Here is a 25,396-nt window from a genome sequence, read left to right on the forward strand (position 1 = left end):
GGGTCTATAGGGCAGAGCCTTCCCTTTTTCTTCTTCTTTCACTTATTTCTGTATCAGTTTCAGGTGTATTTGACATCTTTGATAGGAAAATAATTCTTCAAATATTAAGAGGAATGCCTGGGAATACATAGACATTTGGTTCAGTAGTTACTGTAAAGAGTCCAGACAGTGTTCAGCTGCCCAAGGATGGGCAAGAGAGGACCCAGGCACTGTTGGAAGGGTGAACCTTCTCTTTGGGGTGGCTTCTAATGAAGAGGTGGCAGGCAACCCCATCTCTCCACTAAGAACTTGCTTTCTCTTTCTTGTGCTACTTTGGGCCTCAACTAAAGATGGAATAATGGGTAAATCTGACTTTTTAAAGGGCTGTAGAAGATTTCAGAGTAGAGGAACCTGCATTTTCTTCTCTGAACTTGGGTGGTCCTTGAGGATCCCTCTGCATCCTCTCCCTCCTGGCTGTGGCAGGCGTTGGGTCCCTTTCTCAGGTGGTTTCCTTCCCTCCCACCCACTGCTGTGAGAAGGGTGCCTGCACACAGCATAGCCATGGGAGCCTGCTCTGCAGCACACTGGATTGCTGTCCTCTGCCACCAAAGCACCTGAGTGAAGAAGCTCTGCTGGGAGCCTGGAGCTGATACTGCCTGGGAAGAGGTGATAGGGAGCAGCCACCATCTCACTGCCCAGGTAAGCTAAATTTTGGCTGTTATTTCCTTCCCTGTAGAAGCAAAAGCCAGTTCTGTGTATGAGGGGTCAGCAGAGAGTGCTCACTTTTTCTCTGCAAGGGAAAAATGTGCTCATGCATTTTCTTAGGCTTTCTTGAAAACTTACCTTTTGCTATTTAATTTGAATGCATTCTAGCAATATGTAATTAATAATGTCACTTAATTATGAAGTTAATTCTAAAGTACATACTCTGATTCCCCTGGGAGATGGGTTCCAGTGGCTTTGGATTCAATTCTTCCTTTGAAGTGAAGCCTAAACAGAGAAAGGAAAGGCTCTATCAGTATGTGCTTGGTAGCTGCCCTTGCTCTTTAAGGAAATGGGGAACAGGGTCACTGCAGAGACCCCCTGGCCTGAGGATTGATGTGGGAGGGAAATGGGGATGGGGAGGACATCCTTGGAGCTTACCTTTTTTCATCTACATCACTGTTGGGGTAAAACAAGAGCAGAGACATTTCTAGGAATGCCACCAAAATCTCTCCTAGCACCTACTTTGAGATGTTCCCCTTTGGGAGTCAGTTCCCTAACTGCAAGGGCTTGGGAGCATCATGCACAAGTAGTGGCCTCCTCAGGAGCTGAGTGTGGCTGGTGGCCATGGTGTGGGATGGTGACTCCCAGCAATCTTCTCCTGAAAACCAGCACTGCCACCCCACTGGCTCACTGTGCCTTACAATGAGCTGCACAATATCTGAAGAGGATAAGCCACAGATTTATCATGTTGTTTTCTGTCTGGAGAGGAAAGCACAGGCAGCAGCTGACTCCAGCTCATTACAGCTGGGGAAGCAATGCAAGCCACAGCTCCTCAGGTGCCCCCAGAAGTCTGGGTTATTTTGCAAAGCACAAAAGAAACAGGGTAACAGAGCTATGGTTAAGTCAAGGGAAAGTCTCATGGGTCACCAGTGGATTCTAGTGAAGTATTTGGGTGGTAGCAGCCTTGAAAAGGTGAGTTGATGTCCTTGTGAAAGGTACTGACTCACAGGACACCATCAGGCTGGCTTTAGGTCTAAAAATGCTGAACTTCACTCATGACTTGAATGTCTGTCAAGACTCTCCTACAGTCCAGCATCTCCCTTCCAAGCAAGGGCAAAGAACTGTGTCTTTTCAGTAAAGCATGACAAGATTAAGGGGATTTAGCTGGGATAATCCTCAAAAGAGACAGCAATGATCAGATGAGCTACAACTGAACACTCACCAAGAAAGCTGTTAGTCTAAAGAACAGTAGAACAGCTTAATATTTTTGTAAACTGCATGTTAGATTTTTAAAGAAAACTAGGAGGAAGACTTCCTTAAATCTTCATCACCAAGTAAGTTGAGGAAAGATTACTGACTTCAGAGGCACAGTGAAAAGGTAATTTTAGAAAGTGTGAGCTCTATAAAGAAAAGTATGAGAAATTACTAGGTACCACAGAGTTTGCCTCTCCACACCAGCCAGCCATGAGCAAGCCAAGCATGAGAGCATCAGTGTTTGTAAAGGGACATCAGGGAAGGTCACCACCTAAATATGATGGAAGATGTGACATACAAAGCTGGTTGCTGAAGGTATTAAGGACCAAACCATAATAAGGCAGAGTACTGTGAAGAAAATGGAGGAAAGTACCAGCTCCATCCCCCTCTGTAACCACTCCTATTTCTATTCCAGTTAAGTCTAAAATTTTACCTCTCATAATTGTCAAATACAACATTTTTGAGTCCTTCTAGCTGCATGCTGAAGCTGCACATAGTTTTGGGTCAGGGGCCATGTCTGTATTAATTCTGAGTGTGCAGGACCTGGTGTAAAGCTGACCTGATTGGTACCTGGTCCCTGCTGGGAGGCTTCAGCACACGGCAGCATCCGTACCAGACAGGGGTGCTTTGGCTTCTCACTTTGGAATTCAGCTGCCAGTGTAGAAAGTTTCTGCTGCAGGGACCAAATAGAGCTGCTAACAGCAGCACCAAAGCAGTGATTTCCCTCTGCTTTGCTTGTCCCCAGGCATCTGCTGTTGCCTGTTGCTAGAGCCAGGATGTGGAGCTGGCTGGAGCACTGGGCTTGGCCTTGTATGGGAGCCCACGGGGCTGCCTGTGAGTGAAGCAGGCAAAGAGCACAGAGAGTTGCCCTACTTTGTTTACAGCAAGAGTTGGTGATTGCTTTGTGTGCTTTGTTTGAGGATTTCCCTGCTATGTCTGGCCAGGTTAGGAGAGCCCCAGGGCTGGTGCTGCTTTTGTCACTGTGTATGTGGTGCCTGCAGACCCACGTGCAGCTTCCCTGTGCTCCTGCCCCAACTTTGGACAGGATACTTTCTGGACTGGGAACAGGAGCTCTCCACCCACCCTGGCACTGGCTCTTGTGACAGAAAAGCCTCTCCACAGTTAGTGGAGCTGGCCCTCTTGTGCCAGGGCAGGCTGGATGCATTCAAAAGCAGACTGGCAAGCCAGGCTCTGACTGACCTCATCTTTTACGGCTGGAGCTGTTGTCCAGCACTCTGCTGGCTCGTGCCTCTTGTCTTGCACACTGGGGATGAGCTCCCAGGCAGGGAACAGGGAAGAGTGCACCTGGTGTTGTGTGTTTGCCTATGGAAGCCCATTTGGATGGAGGAAACACCAGCAGGCAGAGGTAGAGTGATGGTGCTAGGGCAGCACTGCCTGAGGCTGGCCACCTGTTCCTGACTGAGGAAAAATAGTGTGGAACAGGGGTGACACCAAACAATTCCATCCAGTGGTATCTGCTGCAGGAAACATTTCTGACCTCTCTCAGGCCTGAAGTCTTGCTGACACAAACCAAACCTGCCTTTGAAGGAAGGCAAGTCTTATGCAAGTCTATGGTTAGTTTATCTGATGTGGAAGTTTAAAGGCAACATGACTTGGCCATGCACAGCCTCTCTTTGTCAACCACATGGATGAAAATGATTGTTTGTTTTTTTTTTTAACTTAAAATAGTCATCAGCCTGCCTTATGACTGTGTATATTCCAGTGCAGGCTTTAATTACACAGACACATAATAGTTCTTCAGCAACAGACCAAAGCCACACTTCATCCTGCAGCCTGCACACTGCATATCTTACATGTGTCAGCTTGGTATCCCATATGTGCATTCCCCCCCCCCCAACCTTGCCTTATTTGCAGAACAGAAAGTAGGTGGATTTAACACTGTAGTGAAATTAGAAATTAACATGTGCCATCCATTTTAGCAACTAAATTGTATATGAAGGATAATTCATAGATAGCTATTTGCCTCATGCACTTATCTATCCTGTAAGATCCATATTCTGTCCCCAGGCATACAGCTGACATTAGCTTTGTCAGCATGGAAAACTCATGCGTAGGCAGTGCTGCTTTTTTTCATTTTTATTTGCCAGTGCAATTATCAGGTCTTGAAGGTTGTGGGTCAGCTGTCTGGTTTGTGCATAGTGGAACAATAAGGTCACCCACCAAATACTCTTCCCCAACTAATTGGGGAGGTGGTCAGTCTCTATGGGCCTCCCTGTTCTGCCAGTCCAGTTTATTGTTGGTATTGCCATGGGAATTTCAACTCGCTGCATGGGCAGTCTACGCCATGCTAATTAGAGTTCCCTTCACTGATTGTCATAGCTGTCCATACTGATTAAACTTCCCATTCATATAAGTAAGACAGCAGTGATTACATCCACGCCAGAAACCACTCCTTTGAAGTGACAATCTGAATCCATCAGACTTTATCACACTAGTCTATGCTGGCTCTTCAGTTGCTGAGAAACTATTAATAAAACATCCCTTCCCCCATGCCCAACCTTTCATTGCATTTAATGCAATCTGTCATTTTCTGCCTCAAAATATCCCTCTGCACCCTGGCCCTCATGTTGTAGCTTTCCCTGAATAAGCACACTAGTGGCTTTGAAGTAAGAAGAATATTCAAGGGAATGGCCTTTACAAGGGCCACCAGCACAGCCCTCTCCAGCATCAAAACCCATGGTGGGAAAGACCTCTTGTATTGGTGAGGCCCCTGGGAAGAGCAGAGTGCCATGTCATGAATTGGTCTGTATCTTGTGCAGTCTGCTTTAATGTTCCCGAGGAAAGGGAGCTGTTAAATCTGCAGTTGGAAGCTGCTCCTGATTAAGGGTTGCACAAGTCTTGGTCTTGTTGCTACTAGAGCCTGTTACAAATGTAGGGGTTTTTTTCCTTTACCAGTGCTCATAAAATATTCTTATCTCCATATTGTCATTTTTGAAGGATAAAATGTCAGAAAATTTCAACGATGTTCATTATTCTTTACGTTTGACACAAACCCTCCTTTTCTTATCTGAATGTCTTCCCTAAGTACATTGACATCAGGATAATCTGTCATGTTCTTCACTGATTGCAGCTCTAAGCTGTGATCTCAGCTGTGGCATTCCCAAAATACCTTCTCATTTACAAATGGATTTCAGTAGCTAGAATCCCTTTCCTGTAGTGCAGCTGCCAACTCTTTCCAGAGCTCCTCTCTTCCTTTAAGCAGGAATTCAAGAGTGACAAAAGCACAGAATAATCTGCTAAGATGTAAACAACATACCTTATTTACAATTTAAAATGCTGTAATTACTTCTTAAAACAAGATTGTTATCTCCAGTGTCGTGGGCCTGATGAATAGATTTAGCTTTACCCATGTGTGATGGAAACCACTTATTCCCAGACTAGTTACTAGATGCTTTAAATATTTACCTGTGTCAAAAAGGCTCAGTCCAGGTTTCCATGAGTCTATTTCCATTGCTTTCACACATGAAAGAGAAAAAAAAAACTTTTACTGCTAGTAGTGCAAATACTAGAGATCACACAGCTCTAAATCAATGTAGAGAGGTCAGTTTAGACAATTATTAAATACTTAAATTAACAACTGAGGAGCTGAGGAAATCAGTAAACCTGGGAGCTTTTACATGCACATTTCAAGCCATAATTAGGAGCCTTGTATCACTGCCCTCAGAGCACTAACCTTTTTTAAGGTTTTAAATACACCTCACTAGATCTGTTTTGATCTTGTTCCTCTAAATTGCATTGATACTGAGGCAGAGACCGCAGTATATTTTTTTTGTTAAAGTCGTTTTTCACAGATTTTCACTGAAAATCTGTGAGGACCTCTCACCTACAGATTTCCCTATCCCTTCAGCCCACCAAAACACAAAGAAATTGTCTAAAAATTGCTTTCCAGTTATTAGGAATAGATAACTTCATCAAAATTGCTGCCCTTATAAATAAACCCCAAAATGTCTTTGTTTTTGGAACCTGCTGACAGATGTTCCCAAAAGTGATGTTTTGCTCTGGGTTGCAGCCAGATGAATGCCCTTGCATCTGACTAGGACAGAAACAGTTCCTGGGAATCTCAGGAAGCAGAGATTTAACTCTATTGAAGACTCAATAAGCTGCACAGAGCTGGTATGCTCTTGACCAGAGCCAGTGGGTGAACTGCAATATAGGCTTCAACAAAGTTGTGCAGGAGCTTGCCAGTGTCCTCCAGCCTAGAGAGCAGTGAGCTTGTCCTTAGAATGCCTTTCCCATGAGGAGCTGTCAGCTTCTCTTTGGGAGGAAGACTTGTTGGATGAGTCTGATAGCTGAATAAGGTGTGTGGTCTCCCTTAGGGTAGGAATTACACTGCTAGGGTAATTTCCCTCCTTATGCTGAGCACTGCTTAAACACCCCATGAAGGATCTAAAAACTGAGGACAACAAAGGGCTAAGTCAATCATGAAGCACACAGAAGATTTTTTGTGATTTTGCTTAGGAGCAGAAATCAGGTAAAGGAAGGGCAGGCCTGGGTAATGGGAAAAGAAACAAGAGGAAAACCAGGAGGGATATTCTTATATTCTGGCAGTGTTGTTTGCCAGTTTTATACATCCTTCAGCAGAGCCATGAGTAAACAGCACCAACAGGAGCTAGGGGTGATGGTTGCAGAGCATGGGACCCTGCCCACAGAGAAGGGCTGATGCTCATTTGTTATCAAAGTGGCCAACATGTCTCCTGAATGCTGTCACTGAGAAGAACAAATGTGAATGAAACCAGTTTGTGAGTAGATAATCTCCAAAGGTGTGTTCCCCCTCCCAGGCTGGAGGAGCACCCAGTGACTGTGGGAAAGGAAGATTCATATGAGGCTGCTTTTCATCCTGACCAGCTGAAAAGAAAAAGCAGACAAAGAGCAAATTATGAAGAAGACCCTGCACTTCTTGAGTCTTCTGTAGAAATAATGGTGCTCTGTGAGTTGCAGTGGCAAACCTGTTTAAAGCAGTAGGAACTGTACGGCAAATGGGACCAGCTGAGGAGCTGCACAAAGATTTGCCCTCTTTTCTCTTCTTCATATGTAGGGAGGTGAGCTGAAGGATCAGAACAATGGAATGTGGTCATCTCACGTGTCACAGGTTTGTTTCTGCTGCCACCTCATTGTCAGGGAGCACCCTCAGAAGCCAGGCTTCTTTAACATCTGAAAAGCAGATGCTTTTCAGATAGACAGGCAGATGCTGAAAAAGACTGATTTCTATCAGTAGGAGCAATGGTGAGGTTTTTCTAGATTTACAATTAACAGCTTCTTCAGCTCAGATGTCCACAGGTACTCTAGTCTGTCCAAATCCCTGTGGGTAGCTGTCTGATATTTCTTCAACCAGTCTTCTCAGTTCACCCATTTAGAACTTTCTGTGGCAGTTTACTATCCTAATGAATAAGATAAGTACCAATAACACAAGATAAGTACCAAGGATTGGGAGTGGCTGGCTGCAAATATGCAGAACATACAGCTTTTTGAGAGACCTGTTTATCTGGGATAAAGCTCTATTTCTTGCATATTGTCCTAGACACATAATGAAGAAAGCTGTTCATGAAATGTATATCTGAAAGTGAAATTATTATTTTTATAACTAGGGCTCGCTTGAAGATGCCTATTAAAAAAAAGGGTTGATTTTTAGGATACTCCAAGACTGATGTCTTTTAAAAAAATGAAAGGCACCACCAAAACTATTCAGTATAATTGCCTTGAAAAACATTCTTGAAAACTCAAGACTAAGTGAGTATGGGATTTCAAGGGAGTTAATGTGCATTGTACAAGTAACTGCTGTGTTGGGGAAGGCAGTTTCCTAGCACGCTTCTCTGGCAGCCTGAGCTGATGAGAGGAAGTCCCTCAACATCATGGCCAAGCTCTCAGAATTGATCTTTGCTGTTTGCACACTCTTGGTGGGATCAAGAAGATCAACCTGCCTTTCCAAGAAAGCAAGGACTTGTTCAGGAATTTTCCTTTAATTGTTAAAAAGTTTGCTGCTAGAAAGCAACACATCTGAGGTGCCACATTCTAGACTGAAAAAAGGATCAGGACTTACTGGGAATACAGCAACTATGTGTTTGTATTTTTTTTCCTTCTTGTTCTGTGGTAAAGAAAGCAGAATAATTTATGATGGAAAATTTGTGCCTTTTAATCACTTTAAGGTGACCTTAAGGTGCCTTAAGCAATTAGGTGGGGTGAAATACTGACTTTGATTTAAGTAAGGCTCAGCAGTATTCTCCTGTTTTTCTGGCAAAGATTTGGCTAGCCTGAGAACTAGCCAGCATATCATTTGGTATGGACAAAAAGGTATGAAAAAGACAAACACAGATGAAAAACAGAAAGAAGAGAAAGAGATTGAAATGAAAGGAGTAGAAAAGTGAGGGAATAGAGTACATCTTAGGACAAGTGCATTTTAAATATGCTGCAACCAGGCCAACTACAAATTGTCATTTTGACCAGGAGACTGCTGGGTGAGATTACCTGGCTGGAATCATTTGGAAAAATAATAACATATCCTGCATAATAACATCCTCTAACCTCAATGTGAATGACCACTTGGCTCTTCCCTGCCACAGTACTCCTCCTGTGATTCCCAGTTCTCACCAAAGCCCTCGGGGCCCAGGGACACCTTCACCTGCTGCAGTCTCTCCCTCCCAGTGGGTTTGGCTGCCCATGCCAGAGGTCAGCACTGGTACAGGGCAGCACTTGCCTTGGCCAGGGCTGTGTGTGAGAAAGGGCTGTGGGAAGCATCCATGGAAAAGCACAGAGGTGCACACCCTCTCCTTTGCTCCTTGTACCTGTGTCACTTTTAGTGCCATGCTATCTCAACTCAGACCTTGCCTCCCTTACCTGGTGCCCTGCCTCAGCTGGTCAGACCTGCTCCATGGCTGGGGACTTGCCTGGCAGCCTGGGCTGTTGGGTCATCCTGGGAACCACCCCTGGACCTGATCTGCTGCTCTTGTGGGGCTTTGTGCAGCCCTGCATGCCTTGCTGCAACCCAGCTCACATCCTGCACCCCACCCTGGGTGCTCCCACACAAAATCTGTCTCTGAGAAACTCTGCTGTCCTTCATGGGAGAGTTAGTGTTTGGTGTGTGCTGAGAGCTCTGGAGCCCCTGGGAGGTTGTTGTAAAGTGCCTGCTCACTGAGCTGCTTGCTGGGGAAGGGTCAATTGCACTTCCAGGAAGAGAAGACAGTACAGGTGATGTTTCAACTCTCAGTATTAAAAGCAGCCTCTACTTTCACTGTCAGCCTAGAGGTTTCTGGGAACTACAGGAACAATCTCTATTGAAGACCTGAAAAGCTGCACAGAGCTGGTTGTTTGTTTCCTGTTTTGACTAACAAATAAGAAAACTTGAAAACAATTTGTAGATGTTGATTCCCACGGCCTGAAACACCAGGTCACCTGTGACTGAGCTTTGCTTTGCCTTTCCCTTTCAGGAAGCTGCTAGTTGGTGTTCAGTGCATGAGTCTTGCCCTGGTCCTCCTCCAGGATGCAGGAAAACAACGTGCAGTACAAGTGCTAATTTGTGGTTGCTAAAACTGTTAAAGAGAGTGGAAAACCTGCTGCTAGCAGTCTTGCTCACCCAGGTGGATTGGAGAGCTGGCAGCCCTCTGGAAGGTGGCAACAGGCTCTTGGTGCTGAGCACCTGCGTGATGGGACAAAGAGGCAAGAGGTTAAATGGATGCCAGTGGGAGAGGAGAGAGGAGCATCATCACAGGGGATGCAGTGGCCCCACATTGTCCTTCTGCACATTTTCAAACCACACAGAAAAGGAAGATGGAAACTATGAATTAATGTAAAAGGGCTGAAAGAGGCTGGCAAGAGAGTTTAAGTGTTAGTAGGTGCTGCACAGTGCAGCTATTGGCTGGTCCTCTGGAGCAAGTGGCAGTGGGTCCGGGATGCTGACAGTGCTTGGGGCCTGTGAGCTGGGTCAGGCCTTAGTCCTGCACACTTACACACACACAACACTCTCCTCTCATTTTGCAACAGCAAATGTTATAAAAGCCCTCTATAAGTTATTTTAGACTACTTTTTTGAGAACAATTCCATGTTTAATCAATCTTTTTTCCTTTAAAGTTACACTATTGTCACACAATGACCACTGTGATATCTCCTCTCACTGCGGCCTGCTATGAACATGGTTAGGAGGGAAAAACAGTGAGTTACTGCTTGACTTGGAATATGTAAGTGGTAAAAATATCTGTGGGGAGGAAATAGAGGAGGATTGTAATGCCTTTACCTGTATTGTGTAGTAAAATATTCCTGTCACTTGCAGAGGTGGAAGTGCCCCTGAATGCTTTGAAAATATTATATTGGTTAGCACATGGAACTTAAACACAAGGTTTTCTAGTATTTGAGCAGTACAAATCTACTGGTTGTTGTTAAATTTAAACATACCTGTATTCTGTCCTCTTCCTTGTGCAGCCTGAACCTGTCCTAAGTAGACATCAAAGTGGGAAAGTGTGATTTATTACACCATGTTTGGTTCAGCACTACTACTACCTAGCTTTTTCACTGAGTCTCACTTCATAGCTCTCAGAATTAAAGGTTCACATATAGAGTTGTCATTAATAGACTTTCTTAGATATATTTTGAGCCTCCTTAAAAAAGGACTGTCTTGCTCTGTCTGTCATACAGATCTGTCTGTCATACAGATCTGTCTGTTCCCTTTAGTTATGGATATTACTTCTACAAGTCTCTGGTCTGCATTTAAAAGATCTGCAGTTACCTCTGTGATTTGCTCTCCTTTGTACTTTTCTTTCTCCCACTCCCACTGGTGATCTGTGTTTATCTCTATTTCAGTACCATCCAATTGTCCTGGTTGTGTGAGGAAGGTTTTAACCCCAAAACCACCCCCCCAGACCAGATAGTAGCCTTTCTGCAGAGATTAAGTGGATATGAGCAAGCAGGCAGACCGTAAGTAATGAGACAATGGGAAAATAATGTGGGAGAATTCATGTGTCTGACATGTCTTCTCCACAAAGGATTTTTTTAAAGGTGATTGGGTTATTAAATTCCCATTGTTCAAAAATACTAAAGGCTCAAATCATTTGCAGATGAAAACCATGTCTTTAGTCATGCTGTTCATTTCATTAATTATTCTTAAGAACCCTGTTAACAAACTTATCCTTTAACAAGCCTTTATTCATTAGTTTTCCCAGAAAGATTAATGTGAAAGCCTGATGAAATCAGTGGGAATGTTCTACTGGACTCTGTGAACACTGGCAGGGGCCTGGGAGGTTATTTTATCAATAAGATGTCATCAATGAGACCATTTTGAATGGTTGTCTCAGAAAACAGGAATTGCTGCTCCTTGGGAGCTCGACATTGCAAAATTAGGTGACAGTGAGCAGCTTGTGTTTGACCCAAACTTGAACCTTCCAGGCCACTAGAAGCCATTTGATGGGATTTCTAGGAGCTGTCCTGAGAGACCTTGTAAACTCCAGATGCCAAAGAGATCCTGTTATGGAAGTAATGGGCTCATCTGCCAAAACTGGCAAGGCTTTTAAACTCTAAGCTTGTAAGGCTCCAGATGGGCCACAGCTACACCAGGCTGACTATTCAGATTTGGAGGGGAAAATCTGTGTGTGCAGCAGTCAGTGCTGTATGGGATAGTGCAGGGCAGGCTTTGCACACAGGAGATCAGTATGTGCCAAAGTGGTGGTAGAAAATTAACTCTGGGTCTCAGAGCTGCCCTTGTCTCATGTTTGCCATGACTGAGCCCCAGTGTATATCTAACACTCTTTACAAGGTCAGAAGAAACAGAGTACAAGAGGGTAAAGGAGAGATTACCTCAGTATCCAAGTATTTTATGCCACTTTTAAATTTTAATTTGATGTTAGCAATGTGGATTTCTCTCTATGCACCTTTTGACTGTGCTGGGCCACAGAGCTGATCCCTCCTGCTGTACCTCCCAAAGGCACATTACCCCATCCCTGCAGTGAGCTGCTTCCTGCCATGCTTCTGTTGGCTGGGGCAAGCATGGTGGTGGTAGAGGAGGAAAAGTTGGAATTGCACTTCCAGGTTGCAAGGCTTGTTCTTCCTTCAAATCTGAGATGCCAGTGAGGCTGTGGCATGGGAATATGTGCTCATTAGAACAGAGCTCTGTGCAAGCTGGAGGCCAAGCAGGACTAGGAGAAGTCTGTAACAAACTGGGGATGGACAGTCTTAGGCAAATTCCAAGAACCATGTCAAAAATCAAAGTAGTGAAGCAGAGAAATCTTGGTTGGCAAGTTCTGTGGTGAGCAAGGAAGCATGGAGGCAGGAAATGATGAGAACAGCGGTTTAAGTGCAGGTTAGAGTGAACCTTGTGAATAATGAGAACTGATTTGACAAGAAAAGGAGCTACTCTGTGCACAAAATATGCCTGGCCATCTGCACCTTGGTCAGCACCCTTGATAGGTTAAGTAGTCAGGGATAACTTGGGCAGAAAGGCAGCATCCAAAAATAAACACCAGCTGTTCTCCCTGGTGCCAGGATGGAATGTTTGTCCAGTGCTTCCTGAAGGCATGAGCCCTACTGGTGTTCCTGCTGGAAAACAGCTTCCAGTGCCCTCTCCAGCACTTACACTACCACTGTCTCATGTCCTTTTCTGTTTACTGCCCTATTAAGTCACAGCTGGGAATGAAATCTGTGTAGTGCACCATGGTAGGCAGTGCCCAGCTTGGAGTCCCTGTTTGAAAATAGAAAATAGATGCAGCCATTGACCCCACCTGGACACAGAGGTCAGGAAAGCACCTCACCTGCCAATGCCCAGGAAATTGCTGCATGATGCTTAGTTGCAAGCTCAGTGCTTTGACATGGCACCAAGGATCATGACATGATTTAAGATGGCAGTGTTCAGAGAAGCACTGGATTTAGACCCAAGCCTCATCTAGGGTCCAATCTGCTGTGCAAGAGAGGATTGCTTGAAGAGCTGGGATGGGAGAGAACAAGTGAGCCTGTGGCCCTTAGGAGTGTGCTGGGTTAGCTGCTGTTGGACAGAGGCAGAAGCCCTGGTAGGGCAGGCAGGAACCAGCTGTCATAGGGCACTCTAGTCACATCAGTGTTTTTTCATTTAGCAGTTTTGGCACATCAAATCTTTGAAGCAGGGGTCTGGCAATGGAGCAGAGTCTCCATTAATTTTTACGTTACTCTGTCTTTGACAAGCAGAATATAAAGGGGAAAGAACAGCAAGAACTAGGGCAGCAGTTTTGCCCCTGCTCTCATGCTCTAATCTAAATCTCATGCTCTAAAAATCCTGCTTTTCTTTTGCTCCTGTGAACTATTGCCAGTGCCAGTGGCTGGAAATGGAAAGGGTGTGTTCATTCTGACTGTGCTCTGTTTCATAGCTGTTGACTTTTGAGGTGTCTTTTGCAGGCAAACTACCAATGCACAGAGGGAGGTAGATCTGTGAGTCTCTGTGAGGCAGGATGGACAGGAGAACATCTGATTCTGTTCAGTCAAGCCAAACTCTGGTTAATATCAACAATCAGAAACTCTGGCCTGAATAATAGCAGTGGGTGCTAAAGGCTCCTCAGACAGAGAAAACTTCTTTTTGGTGGTCGTGTCATCAAAACTGTATTTGTATGTTCTATATTTTTTAATTTATCCAGCTCTTGTCCTTTGGAATCAGGAAGGAGTCAGGAGAATTCAGGAATATCAGGTACTGACATGCTGGACATAATCCTAGAAATGAAGTCTGTGAAATCAGAAGGGGGTCTCTACCACTCCAGCTCACAATAACCCGTTCTTAGCTGTGATCACTTTAATATTTTGGGAATTAATTTATGCTTAGAACTTTAGTAAAGAAAATTGTGAAGAAAGATGGATCCAAATTACAATTAGGTGACCACTGAAAACATTGGAAAATTAGTGAAGATTTTGTTTTGGGGTCATTGATTGGCTTTTAGGTTTTGTTTTGTTTGGAGTTTGTTTTCAATTTTTTTACTAAATTACTTGTCTTATTAAAGCAAATACAACCTTCCCACTGATTTCAGTGTTGCCAAAACTTTACTCTCAACACACATATCTTCCTGACTGGGGAACCTCAAACAGGGTTTCCTAATTGCTAGTAAAGACAATAAAGGCCTCCTCTGTGCTCAGCCTGTGGGAATAGGAAATAGAAAAGAAAGCAACAAGCAGAACCAAGTTAGCAGGCACATTAGGTACTGAATGATGCAGATTTCTACAGAATTTAAACACTTTTGAATAGTGTTCACTTCTGTAAATCCTGCCATGCACATACCTACCTGCACATTTGACTTGATAAGATTAACCCCTCCAGCCCCTGCCTTTATTCTGCACTCACAGCTAAATTTTACTTAATTGTGCTTCCCCTCAAGACCTGAATTACCCAAAAGATACTTGTCCTGCCATGTTCTTGGCTGTGGATTACTTGGCACTGGGGATGACTGCAGTAATGTGAGAGGAAAGCTGAGTTGAAAGCACTCAGAAATAGCTTTGGAGCATGAAAGCTAATGATAGCCCAGCTCCCTTTTCACTCAAAAGCAATCATATCCCCATGCTCAGAACCTTTCAAACAGTTGAAAATATTCTCCTTTTCTTGACTGCACAGCTGAGCAATTGCACAGTGTATGGAAAAACACCTCCATATACTTGCATTGCAGGCTGTGGGCTGGATTGGGAGCAGGCTCCTGGACTGAGATGCAGAGCTCTGAGCAGCTGCCATTCTGCTGTCAATAACAAGTGGCAAGCCAGGAATAACATCACATGTATGCCAGGCTCAGAACCACAGCCTGGGATTTTTGAGAGAAGAGTGCTTTAACGTATGTCAGCATTTCAGAGCTTTCAGCCCTAAGCTTAGGTGGCTCTGCAGCCCTCTGCATTGTGTATTTTACAGCTAAACCAAGCCTCCCTTTGAAAGAGTATGACAGAAGGAAGTAATAGGAAAACATGATTCAAACAGCAAAATCTTTGTCTCAAGTTTTGCAAACCCCACCTTTTGTCACAGCTGAAATGGGCAGATACTCACTAGAAACACTTCCTCAGAACTGTGGGTGATCAGCATCTTTGACATTCAGGACAAGCATCTGTGTTTTCAGTTTAAATCCAGGCTTGGATTCAGTGATTGAGTTTGCTGAGGCTTGAAAGTTTATTGAATCATTGTTGCCCTAAAACCCACTGTGCTGCATGCCTTGTGGCATACTTACTTATTTCACCATACTTACTTGCTGCTGCAGCTACCACAGATGCATATGCTGGGTGGACACTGCTAGAACCTAAAAATAAGAGATTTTAATTTTCAGCTATTGAAGCAAATCCCCACAATGCTAATGAATAACAATAAATGAAGAAGGAAAGATTAAGGAAAATCAAGTGTGCAAAAAAAAAAAAAGGATGAGAATTCCTCCACAGTGTTTTAATCTTAAAAATTCAAAAGCTGTTACAAAAAATATATTGCAGCTTTAATCTATTGAAAGTTATCACAAAATTAATTCTAAAATGAGTCTTCACCTATCTGTTGATCTCTCAGTCTAGATGTGAGAATCAAAGAACTATTTATTGACTTTATATCTGAAAATCATCACAGCATTTGCAAATGGAGAGCTTACTCTCACATGAATTGGTCTGCTGGACTTAAATTTTTTTTTCCACTCCTAGTATTTCTCCATTGAATTACTGAACTCACGATCCTCTAAATCATGGTATATCCAGCTGTATATCTTGTTCCTTAAATTTTAGGAGAGCTGTCAGTCTGGAGGAAAGAAATGCAAACGTCCATGCTACTGACCCATATCTCTGCCCCTGTGCAGTCCAGGTCTGGCCTTGGCTGGAGCTGCTGTGGTTCTGGGTGCTGCAGGGGTTGTGGTTGGCTGTGGCACTGTGGTGGAAGGCTCTGTCGTTGTGGTGGTCGGTGTGGGGGTTGTGGTCGCCATTTCTGTGGCTGGGGTCGGCCCCGGAGTTGTCCGATGCTCTTTGCGGGCTGTGTCCCCTGTAGGAACATTGACATGTCACTGTGGCTGGATGTGGGACATGGATGGAAGTGGCAGCAGCTGCAGCACTCCATGTTTAAGGCAACCCAGAAACTGGCATTCTCTTCAGGATGCCTACAAGCACCCTCATCTGTGGAGCCATTAGTGCCTTCATTGTGGATGTGTAGTGCAGGTGCCTGTGTGACACTCTGCTCTCAGAGGGTGCTGACAGCAGCCTGTTGCAGCATTAATGCTCCTCCTACACTTTTCTGCTTTGGCCAGGAACACTCATCAAACTGACAGATGTCTCAGACCTATGAAATGGTTCAACCAGCCAGTTGCAGATTCTGTTTTGGCATCATCCTTTCTCAGTGTAATTAAGCACTTAGAAGGTCCATATAAATGGAAATCAGCTGGCATCTGGTAGTAAAGATGGCCAATCTGAGTCATAGACCAGAAAAAAATTGCAGCACTGAAATGTTTTTGACAGAAAGACAACTTTTAGATAAAGATGTTTTGGGGGAGAGGGTCAGAGCCAGAACAGGGAACGTCAGGGCTTTGGCTGAGGAGAGTGGGGGAGATCACCACCTGGAAGGTGCCAATCTCATCTAAGATTGACTCATCTCACAGTTGCTACTACTTTTAAAATGTATCATCTGTTGTGAGAACAGTGACAATTCTAGTGGCAAAATATACATCCTAAATATCCTTATAAAAATAGTCAACAAGCTTAGATTCTTCCAAGTCATTTTCTCAAAAAAGGTTCTTCACTATTTTCTTTTCCAGCTAGCTACAAAAAACTGCCCTAAAATATATTCCATGTTAACCTTGGTGTTGTTCCTTTCCTCTCTGCTGATAGCCCTGGGGATGGCCTGGGACAGTGTTTACATTGAAATGGAATGGTGCACACTCCATTCACTGCTGCACAACATAAGCTTGTGTTCTATTGCTATTTCTGGATGTTCTCCTCTTGGAAGGCATCGTTGTGAAACTGTCTGGTGGATTAATTATCACCTAATGCTAGGCAGTGAAAAACTCAGATCTCAGACAGTTTTAATGGAATAATACTGAAAGAGGGCTCAGAAGAAAAACAAAACAACTCAGCTGAAAAAATCAGCATGAATGGCTCTTTTTGGGCTGAACAGTGCACTGCTCCATGAAACTGTGCTAAAAGAGAGAAAACAGAGGGCACAGTGAGTCTTCCCCTGTGATCCTGTCTACTGGAGTTGGGAGCAGGCACACTGGCCAGCTTTATACCCCAGCCTGTGAGGAGCTAGGAAGCTGGAAGCCAACAGTATTATCAGAAAAGCTGAGGAAGCAGCATAGTAAGAGCAAAGAAAAGCTGTTGCCTTGGTGCATGTTGGCTGGGTTTCTCGTGGATCCTTTAACACAAGAGGAAGCTGTTCCCAGTGCTCCTGCAGGCAGGGTACCCATCTCTTTCACTGTATCTTCAAAGGGTTTGCAGGGCACATGCCCTGCATAGGAGATTGCCAAGAACCATAATGCAAGATTTTCAAGTTCACAAAACCTGAACTCATCCAAAGCACAGGCAGAAATTCAACTCTGTGAGTGCCCTCTTCTCTGAATTAGCAGAAGCCCTTCAAGCTCCATTTCAGTTTGGTTTGGTGGGAAAGGGGCTGTGGAGAGGAGGTTTGATGGGGGAGGTAAAGCTGTCTGTGTAACCAGTGTCAGAATGCTCCCTCTAAGCACCTGCAGGCAGATTGGGTGGGTTGGGTACTGTAAAGAGCACCAAGATCCCCAGCCCTTACCTTGATCTGATGCTTTTTCTGATGTGTTAGCAGTGTCTGCACTCTTCGTACCTTTTAGGTCTTGCTCTGGTTTTTTGGGCTCTGAAGCAAAATTGAGTACATTAGAAAAGGCAGCTGTGTAAAAAAATAAAGAAAATTATTTCAAGTCTCCCATTTAGAGATTATCAGTCCCCAAAGGAAGGCATCCTGCCACATGCCATTAGGAAGGTTTGGCAGTCCAATCAGAGCTTTATTACCTACTGGGAAAGAGTGACAACTAGGGAGTAGTCATCCCCTGTCTTTCATGCCAAACTCTGGCATTCTTGCAGCCCAAAACCTCCTGTCAGTATTCACAGAATTTCTGAAGTGAGCAAGGAGTATGGGGGTTTGCCACCAACAAGCCAATACTCATAAGATTTAATGCATCATATTTTTTTTCCTCTGAGCAGTAGCATGTTCTGAGAACCAGGGTCATGATGTATGTACATTGTTTGGGAAATACTTGCTAATGTGCAATCTTTCAGTCACTAATTCATGTTCAGATGTATTTCTTTCTTGCCTGACATTTTGAGATCATTATGGGGCCGAATCCTGAATGCCATGGACTGGCTTAGAAGGAAAAGGGAGATTTTTTTTTTGTTCTTTTTTTATTTCTAAGACCTAGAGACACCAAAATACTTGGAATACTCATTATAGTTTATTTACTACTACCTCACAAAATAATCTGCTTCTGCTTTTTTGCACTGGAGAATTTTCTTCTTCCCTTTTTTGTTGTTGTTGTTGTTTTGTTTTGTTTTGTTATTCTCTAGCTCTTTTGGCAGCATCAAACTGTTAGAGAATTTACTGCAGTGTTAATGTTTTCCTAAAATTTTGTACTTTTTTTTCTAAACATCTTTTAATAGTTTTGAGCAGCTGTGAAGAGTTACAATTTTGGGAAGGCTGTGCCCAGAATTTGAGAAGCACTGTAACCACCAGGAGCATTTAAAGAAATGTCAGGGACTGTGAATCTCTGGCATCTCTGGGATGAGGACTAAAATTGCATCTCTGACAGCTGATCAGGTATGAAGCAGGATTTTTTGTTAATCTGACAGCAGTGAGTGTAATACTCAAAGAACTGTTTTTGCCTCCTACAGATAATGGATTTAAGTATCAAAGTGAACAGTGTGGTCTCTGTAATTAAATTAAAATAAAAAGTAGCATTTTTTTAATATTAAAAAGTAAGTAGGAAATCCTCTTTCACAAAATGGCCCTGGCTGCATATTACAGAGACTTTTATCTTAAAGACAAGCTGTTTCTAGCAGAGAACAGCTGAGATGGTTGAGCTGAGGTGGCAGATCTAAGGAGGGCTGATAGGGCCAAGGAGGGCCTGAGGAAGATAGATTGTGAACAATGGGTCTCTATGCTACCTGTGGGACAAGGATGGGCAAAATCAGGCAGTGACATTGGGTTTGATAGAACAGTTGCTTGCTCCTCTGATAATCCTGTCCTTTTTCTGCATGGATGCACTGTCTGTGTTGTTAGAATCCTGGCATTTCATTCACACTATTTGATTCAGGAACAAAGTGAAGACTTGTGTCTTTGCTTTGCTGCAGGAAAAAGCTCCTGGTATTTTGTGTGACAGAACCCTGACTGATGATGTTCCCCATTTCTACACTGATTCTTACATTACATGGCTTTTGGCACTGGTGGAAGAGACCATTGCTTTCAGCCTGCTAAGCTCAGTCCTGGCTGTGATTGTCTCTGGTCTGCTCTGAAATGTTTGGGCTGATATTTCAGGTGTGGCTACAGTTGGGAATAATGAGCTGTGATTTAAGGAACATTTCTCAGAAAAAGTCAAGATTCCCAAGGTATTGCCCTCCCTTCTAGCAGAGCATAATGTTTGGGTCAAGTAATTTCTGCATATGTGGTCAAAAATATACAAATCTGTACATGTTTGATTGCAAATGCAAAGGTATTACAAATTAAAGGCATGGAATTCAGCTGCACATATTTGGTCTGAACAATTACAGCTTTGAGATTTAAATTTGCTTTTGTTTAAGTGAAAATATAAAGATGAAGGGCAATGAAGCTGGTGAAGGGGCTGGAGCACAAGTCTTATTAGGAGCAGAGGAGCAGCTGAGGGAACTCAGTTGTTCTAGCCTGGAAAAAAAAATCCCAAGGCTCAGAGGGGACTTAATGGCTCCCTACAAGTACCTGAAAGGAGGTTGTAGGTAGGGGATGGGGCAGTTAAGAGGAAGTGGCTTCAGGTTGCTCCAAAGGAGGTTTAGACTGGATATTAGAAAGAATTTCTTCACAGAAAGTGTTGCCAAGCTTTGGAGCAGGCTTTCCAGGGAAGTGATGAAGTTACCATCCCTGGAAATATTTGAAAGACATGAAAATGTGGCACTTAAGGACATGGTTATGATGGACTTGGCAGTGCTGAGTTGTACTTGATGACCCTTTCTGACCATAATGATTCTATGATTCTGTGAGAAAAGAGCTCTGTACTTTTCTTCCAAGGACCAAACAATAACCTACAGGAGAAGAAGAGGTCTCCAAGTAACCTCTCTGTAGCTTGGATGAATGCACCCAATCCCAGGCATTTGAGTTCATGGAGAAGATACAGCACATTTCCTTATAGCACAGCGAGCTGTGGATATGCCCAAGAAGGCTCGGGCTCAGCAATCAGCAAAAGGACTGTGTAAGGGAAGTGCACTGTAGTATGGGACATTATTTTCTTTTTGTTTGCATCCCCAAGGGAGAGTCTGAACCTTACATAGCTGTAACAGGGAGAAAAAACCAAGTGTCATTTCAGTAACAGAGGTAATCCATGTGCACAAGAATGTCAGCTACCAGTGTGAAACTTGATCAAAGACCTCTTCAAACAACTAAATTATTTAAACTGAGTTGAGTCTTACAGAGTAGGATGCTGACTAAAATGATTATACAGAGTGTTTCTTTATTGTGGCATTCTTAGTTAAGCTGCTGTGCAGTACCATCTCTTTCATTTGTATTATATTACTATTTAATGTTATACTCTCAGCACTGAGTATCCCAAGAGATAACATGAGTACCATTAGCAGAAAACAACATGTGTAACCTGAAATGCTTGCATATAACCAGCACACCATCATATTCAGTAACAGATCTAAAGCAAGGGGGAAACTATTTGGAACCGGAAGTCTGTGGAACATGGTGTGACCAAAAAATAGAAATTGTCTGAGATGATTTCCGTATGCTTAAGATAAAAAAAATACCATGAATGATTTGGATGACATACTAATGGATGCATGAACTTCTGCCTCTGAATAGTTATGTCTTTGTATTATACAGCTGAGAAGTTATGACAGATAGTTGTGAATGGATGTAAGGAATAGTCAGTCACAAATACTTGCCTGATTTAACAGCTGTACTTTTTGAAGAAGAATATTCAAGGGTCGATGGATATGTCACACCTTTTCTTGGCTTGCCCTCTACAAAAAATATATATTAGAAGGCATCACAAAATATTCTGTTTTCTTCATAAATTTCTCATCTAACATAAGCATTCAGAATCAGATCCCTCTTCTTTACTGCCCAACTCATTTTCATAAAGATTTCTTTCATCTGATGGTAGAATGTCAAAACCATACCACTAAAAATATTGGTGCTTCAATCCAGAATCAAAAAAAAGGAGTTAGAAACCATAAAAACACAGTACTGGGGAGGATTTGCAGAGGCCAGTTAGTTCATTCCTTTGCTCTCAAATGATATTAAGCACAAGGGGACCATTCCTGAAAGACATCTGTACAACTTTTAATTAAACCCACAGCTTCCCTAGGCAGCCTTCTCCAATGCCTGACTATGCAGTTGACTTGGAAAGCATATTTGATGTGGGATTCATTTCATCACGCACACAGCATTCTTCTCTGACCTCACTTCTGCAAGATGCCATTTCTGGCAACAGTCTTTTGCAGTAATAACAGTGAGAGAAGGCTGTGCTTGTGTGTGGGAACATATGGTACCTATATTTAGATCTAAAATGAGAGTCCTGTCTTGAAACAATGAAGTATGTTTCCCAGTTAAGCTTTAAACCACAAATCTCTTTTGTGCCAGAGCAGACGCCATCTCTGTTAGCACTTGTGCCCATGCAATTCCATTTCTTGGGACAGTTTTTACAGTCACATACATCACTGAATGAGAAGTGTTGCAGAAAAGCCCAGCAGGGAATACTGCTTTGGCCTCTAGGAGCTGAGGGATGTAGGTGTTCCAGACCCTGGTGACTGTCTATGAGATGCTGTGCTGTGTCATGTGTCTGGACCACCTCTGGTGAGACCTGCCTCCACCTCCTGCAAAACCTGAGTCATGATGATCTCTCCTCTATTCCTTTGGGGGATTCTTTCAGGAGGTACATATGGCTCTGCAAGCATGTCAGTTGTCATCCTGGGTAATTCATACAGAGACCAACAGCACTGAACAGAATGAATTCCTACAGACTGAGCCACTTCTGGGGACTGGGGACTGTTTCTCCTGTGATGGTGATGCCTTAAGTTTTTAGGTTTTATATTTTTCAGATCCGGTATTGAATTAATGTATGACTCTGAACTCCATATAGATGATCAGTAAGCTCCCTTCACATTTTCGTCAGGTAAAACAATCCTTCCAGGCCTCAGACCCCAAAAAGTATAAACAAAAAGTGAATCAAGGGAGGAAACAAACCCAGGGAATATGACTTCATTACCTGAAGCTATAATTGGACAATTAATCTCTGATATGCAAATAGACCAAACTTTTATCTGTCTTAGAAACTGGGGACTGTCATCCATCTGGGGTGTAGCCTCTGTGAGGCTTTTGCCCAAGGTGTATCTATTGAAGGCCTTTAATAAACACCTACTTTATTCTCTTAACTCTGTCTAGCCTCTAGGTGGCCACTCCAAGGCATCAATGGCACACAAAGAAAAGTACATGCTAGAGGAACTCTAATGAGCAGGGATGTCCATGGAGCTGGAGAGTCCCTGTCTTTTGTCCATTTTCATGTCTCTATCTCCTTTGTTTTTCTCCTCTTTGAAATTTCAGATGTCATTACAAAACCACAGATAAAGAAGTTGGAGTTACTAATGATGAAAAAAGCTATTCCATTTCTCATTTACAGTGATGTAAGCTGAGAGCAGCTCCACTTAATTCAATACTGATCCACCAGAGACCAGAGCTGGTAAGTTAGCATGAGTGGACAAACTGGAAAGAGTTCCTTCTGGGCTTCTCTCACAGAAGCTGGTTGAAGTGAAGGGCAGCAGGCTTTCACATCCACTTCCCTCTGAGTTAAAACTGGGATCAAGAGCCAAGAAAGACTAGGGAGATCTGCTAATTTAGTAGAAAGACAGAAAAGTTATAGGATCACAGACAATTTTGGAATGCTTTCCTTTATCCCAAACAGAGAATGAGCTTTCAGTATGAGCAGTGGATGCATGGATGCAACAATAGCATGATAATCTGATCTTAATTTGGTATCTTTCTGTGCTAAACTGATTTCTAATGCAAACCTGGAGCCTGCTGCTGTGAAAATACACCAGCTAGGGTGGGGAGGCTGGATTCTGGGATTTTTGATTGACAGCAATTTGCATCCCATTTGTGACTAAGAGGTAGGCCTGATGCCTGACCTGAATGTGGCCCTGCTCTCTGGGGCAATGCAAATATGTCTTTTTCACTGTTGGGAAAAAGTTACATCTAGGTTGGAGTTTGCTTAATATACTTAAAAATGTGTTTTCATGTGGGCTGAAAATGTGATGAAAACATCAGCTGTGGCCATTGAAATGCAAGCTATGGCATGGTGGCTGCTAGAGTGCAGTGGCTGTTCACCCTCTGACGCTTATTTGTGGCTAGCAAACCCAGAAGTTCAGGATTATTTTCTTAACCCACTAGCTGCAAAACTCTCACTAAACTGAATGGAATCATTCAGCTGAGTGCCAAGGCATTTCAGTGCTTGAAAGTGAACACCAAAGGGTTTGCATACCTCCTGGTGTGCTGGCTGCAGAGGACAGACCTCCTTCTCCACTGCCCCCAAATCATGCCACTTTATTCCCTGGGTCCCCCAAAGATTCCTCTTCCGTGCTCTTTTGTGTGGATGTTCATTCACAATTTAAACATCACAAACTCGGTGACAATATCCTAAGTAGGAATAAGCTGTTGGCACATTTCCAGGGTGCAATATTGCACCTAGGTCTGCTCTGATGAAAGAGAATTCAGCTGGAGAATAGGGGACTCAGTTCTAAAGCTGTCCTGAAATTAATGCCTTAGGTGACTTTATATTTTTATTGGGCAATGCTTTATGCAGCTCTGGCTTCTTATGACTCATAATCATAAAAAATCCATCCCTAACTCCTCTTTTTCTGAGAAGATCTGTATGCATTCAGCCTCAGGCTGCTGAGATGAGTAGCACAGCCTCCCTGCTTTTAGTAGTCTAAATTTCTCTAAAGTTCTAAATTTCTCACATTTTCTGTAGGCATAGTGGAAGTTTTCTTCCTGTTCCTATATAAAATACGGAATGTACGTTATATGATATGTGAGATTTACATTTGAGCTAGTTTATAAATTAAGAGTTCTACTGTCATGAATGAGAGCACTCAGTGTGCATAGAATTAAGTGCACAAGGCACAAATCTCATCCTGCCTACACATACCCAGGTTTCTCATAATCTCCTTTGATATGCTCTTGTAACTTTCTCTTGTATCTTCTTTTATAGTGTCTCATTAATTAAGAATAAAGACTTATTATCATAAATAAAAAATTTCTACAGTTTCATGGAAGAATTTCTACAGTTTTATGGGATGACAACTGAGCAGCTGCTGAGGTAAAAAAAAAAAATCCTATTTCCCACTTATGTGCCAGAATTACAATGTGCTGTTTGTTGGAGAAAAAAACTGCAACAAGTACAAGCAGCAATTCAGCTATTCCAGGAAATTCCTACTCATCCAAAATAAATCCTTCTCATAATATGGTATACCCATGGCAGACTACTGTAAAAAAGTGCATCCAAATACATGAATGCAAAATTAAGACGACAGTTTGTTTTGGTCAGTTTCTGAGACCTCTTTTGCTGTCTACAGATTTTCACATGAAAAGGACATTATTTTTAGTAGCTGTTCAGTTGCTTGAGCTGTTGATTTTTCCAGGAATGATGTAGTTAACTAACATCAATTGGTTGTACCTATCTTAAACCTCCAAAAGTGCAGACCAGCAAGAGCTGGCCCAATTTATCAAGAAGTTAGATTTAGAATTTTTATGGAAAGCAAGGTCAAGCAAACCCTCTTTCACAAAGGCAGAGTGAGTGCAAGTAGGTTTAAGATAATCTGAAGCTGGTGTAAAGGGGATCTAATTTGCAAAAAAACCCCAACTTTTAAAATCTGTGAATTTTGTTGGTAAATGCAAGTGAGCTCCTGTATATACTATGGGGAGGAAAAAGGAATGAGAATTTAAGCAAGATGGATTTACCTTCACTGATTAGATATCAAAACTATTTGGCTAACAGAGATGGAGAGAGTCCTTGACATACTTGGGATGCACCAGTCAAATTGCTTCATATAGGGTTTGCATACATACAGCAGGGCTATATGGGGTTTGACATAAGCCTGAAGTCATTTCAGGAGATACAAATTCAGGTTCAGGCTGAGGATGTTTCAAATGGCCAAAAGGCCTTTCAGTTCCCTCAGCAGCACTGCTTTCCAGGGTGAAGAGCAGGAGACTTTATGCATCAATAGCTGGAGTTAAGGTGCCTTCCAAGGCTCAGTCCAGAGCAGCCATCACCTCCTGCAGTGGGCTCAGAGCTGGGCTGGGCTG

General features: G+C 43.0%; 1 protein-coding gene and 1 long non-coding RNA gene across 7 annotated transcripts in view; one reads left to right on the forward strand and one right to left on the reverse strand.

Moving 5' to 3' along the window:
• Window positions 1-25,396, reverse strand: part of VIT (vitrin) — a 56,289-nt gene that overhangs the window by 12,003 nt on the left and 18,890 nt on the right. The window contains exons 6-14 of one of the 6 annotated variants that reach the window (XM_077175722.1): window positions 20,980-21,057; window positions 17,627-17,740; window positions 15,677-15,877; window positions 15,114-15,164; window positions 10,342-10,380; window positions 10,184-10,240; window positions 9,527-9,589; window positions 5,365-5,412; window positions 907-969 (exon numbers count right to left, since the gene is read on the reverse strand). In XM_077175722.1, coding sequence (XP_077031837.1) covers window positions 907-969; window positions 5,365-5,412; window positions 9,527-9,589; window positions 10,184-10,240; window positions 10,342-10,380; window positions 15,114-15,164; window positions 15,677-15,877; window positions 17,627-17,740; window positions 20,980-21,057 — 714 coding nt within the window. The remainder of the gene's footprint in view (window positions 1-906; window positions 970-5,364; window positions 5,413-9,526; window positions 9,590-10,183; window positions 10,241-10,341; window positions 10,381-15,113; window positions 15,165-15,676; window positions 15,878-17,626; window positions 17,741-20,979; window positions 21,058-25,396) is intronic. The other 5 variants (XM_054629454.2, XM_077175723.1, XM_077175724.1 and 2 more) reach the window with 5 other exon arrangements.
• Window positions 75-24,527, forward strand: LOC143693587 (uncharacterized). The gene is made up of 4 exons (XR_013181431.1): window positions 75-678; window positions 18,508-18,664; window positions 22,716-22,775; window positions 24,303-24,527. It is a non-coding gene; the product is annotated as an uncharacterized LOC143693587 (long non-coding RNA).

This window comes from Agelaius phoeniceus, chromosome 3 (genome assembly GCF_051311805.1).
Source record: "Agelaius phoeniceus isolate bAgePho1 chromosome 3, bAgePho1.hap1, whole genome shotgun sequence".
NCBI lineage: Eukaryota > Metazoa > Chordata > Aves > Passeriformes > Icteridae > Agelaius > Agelaius phoeniceus.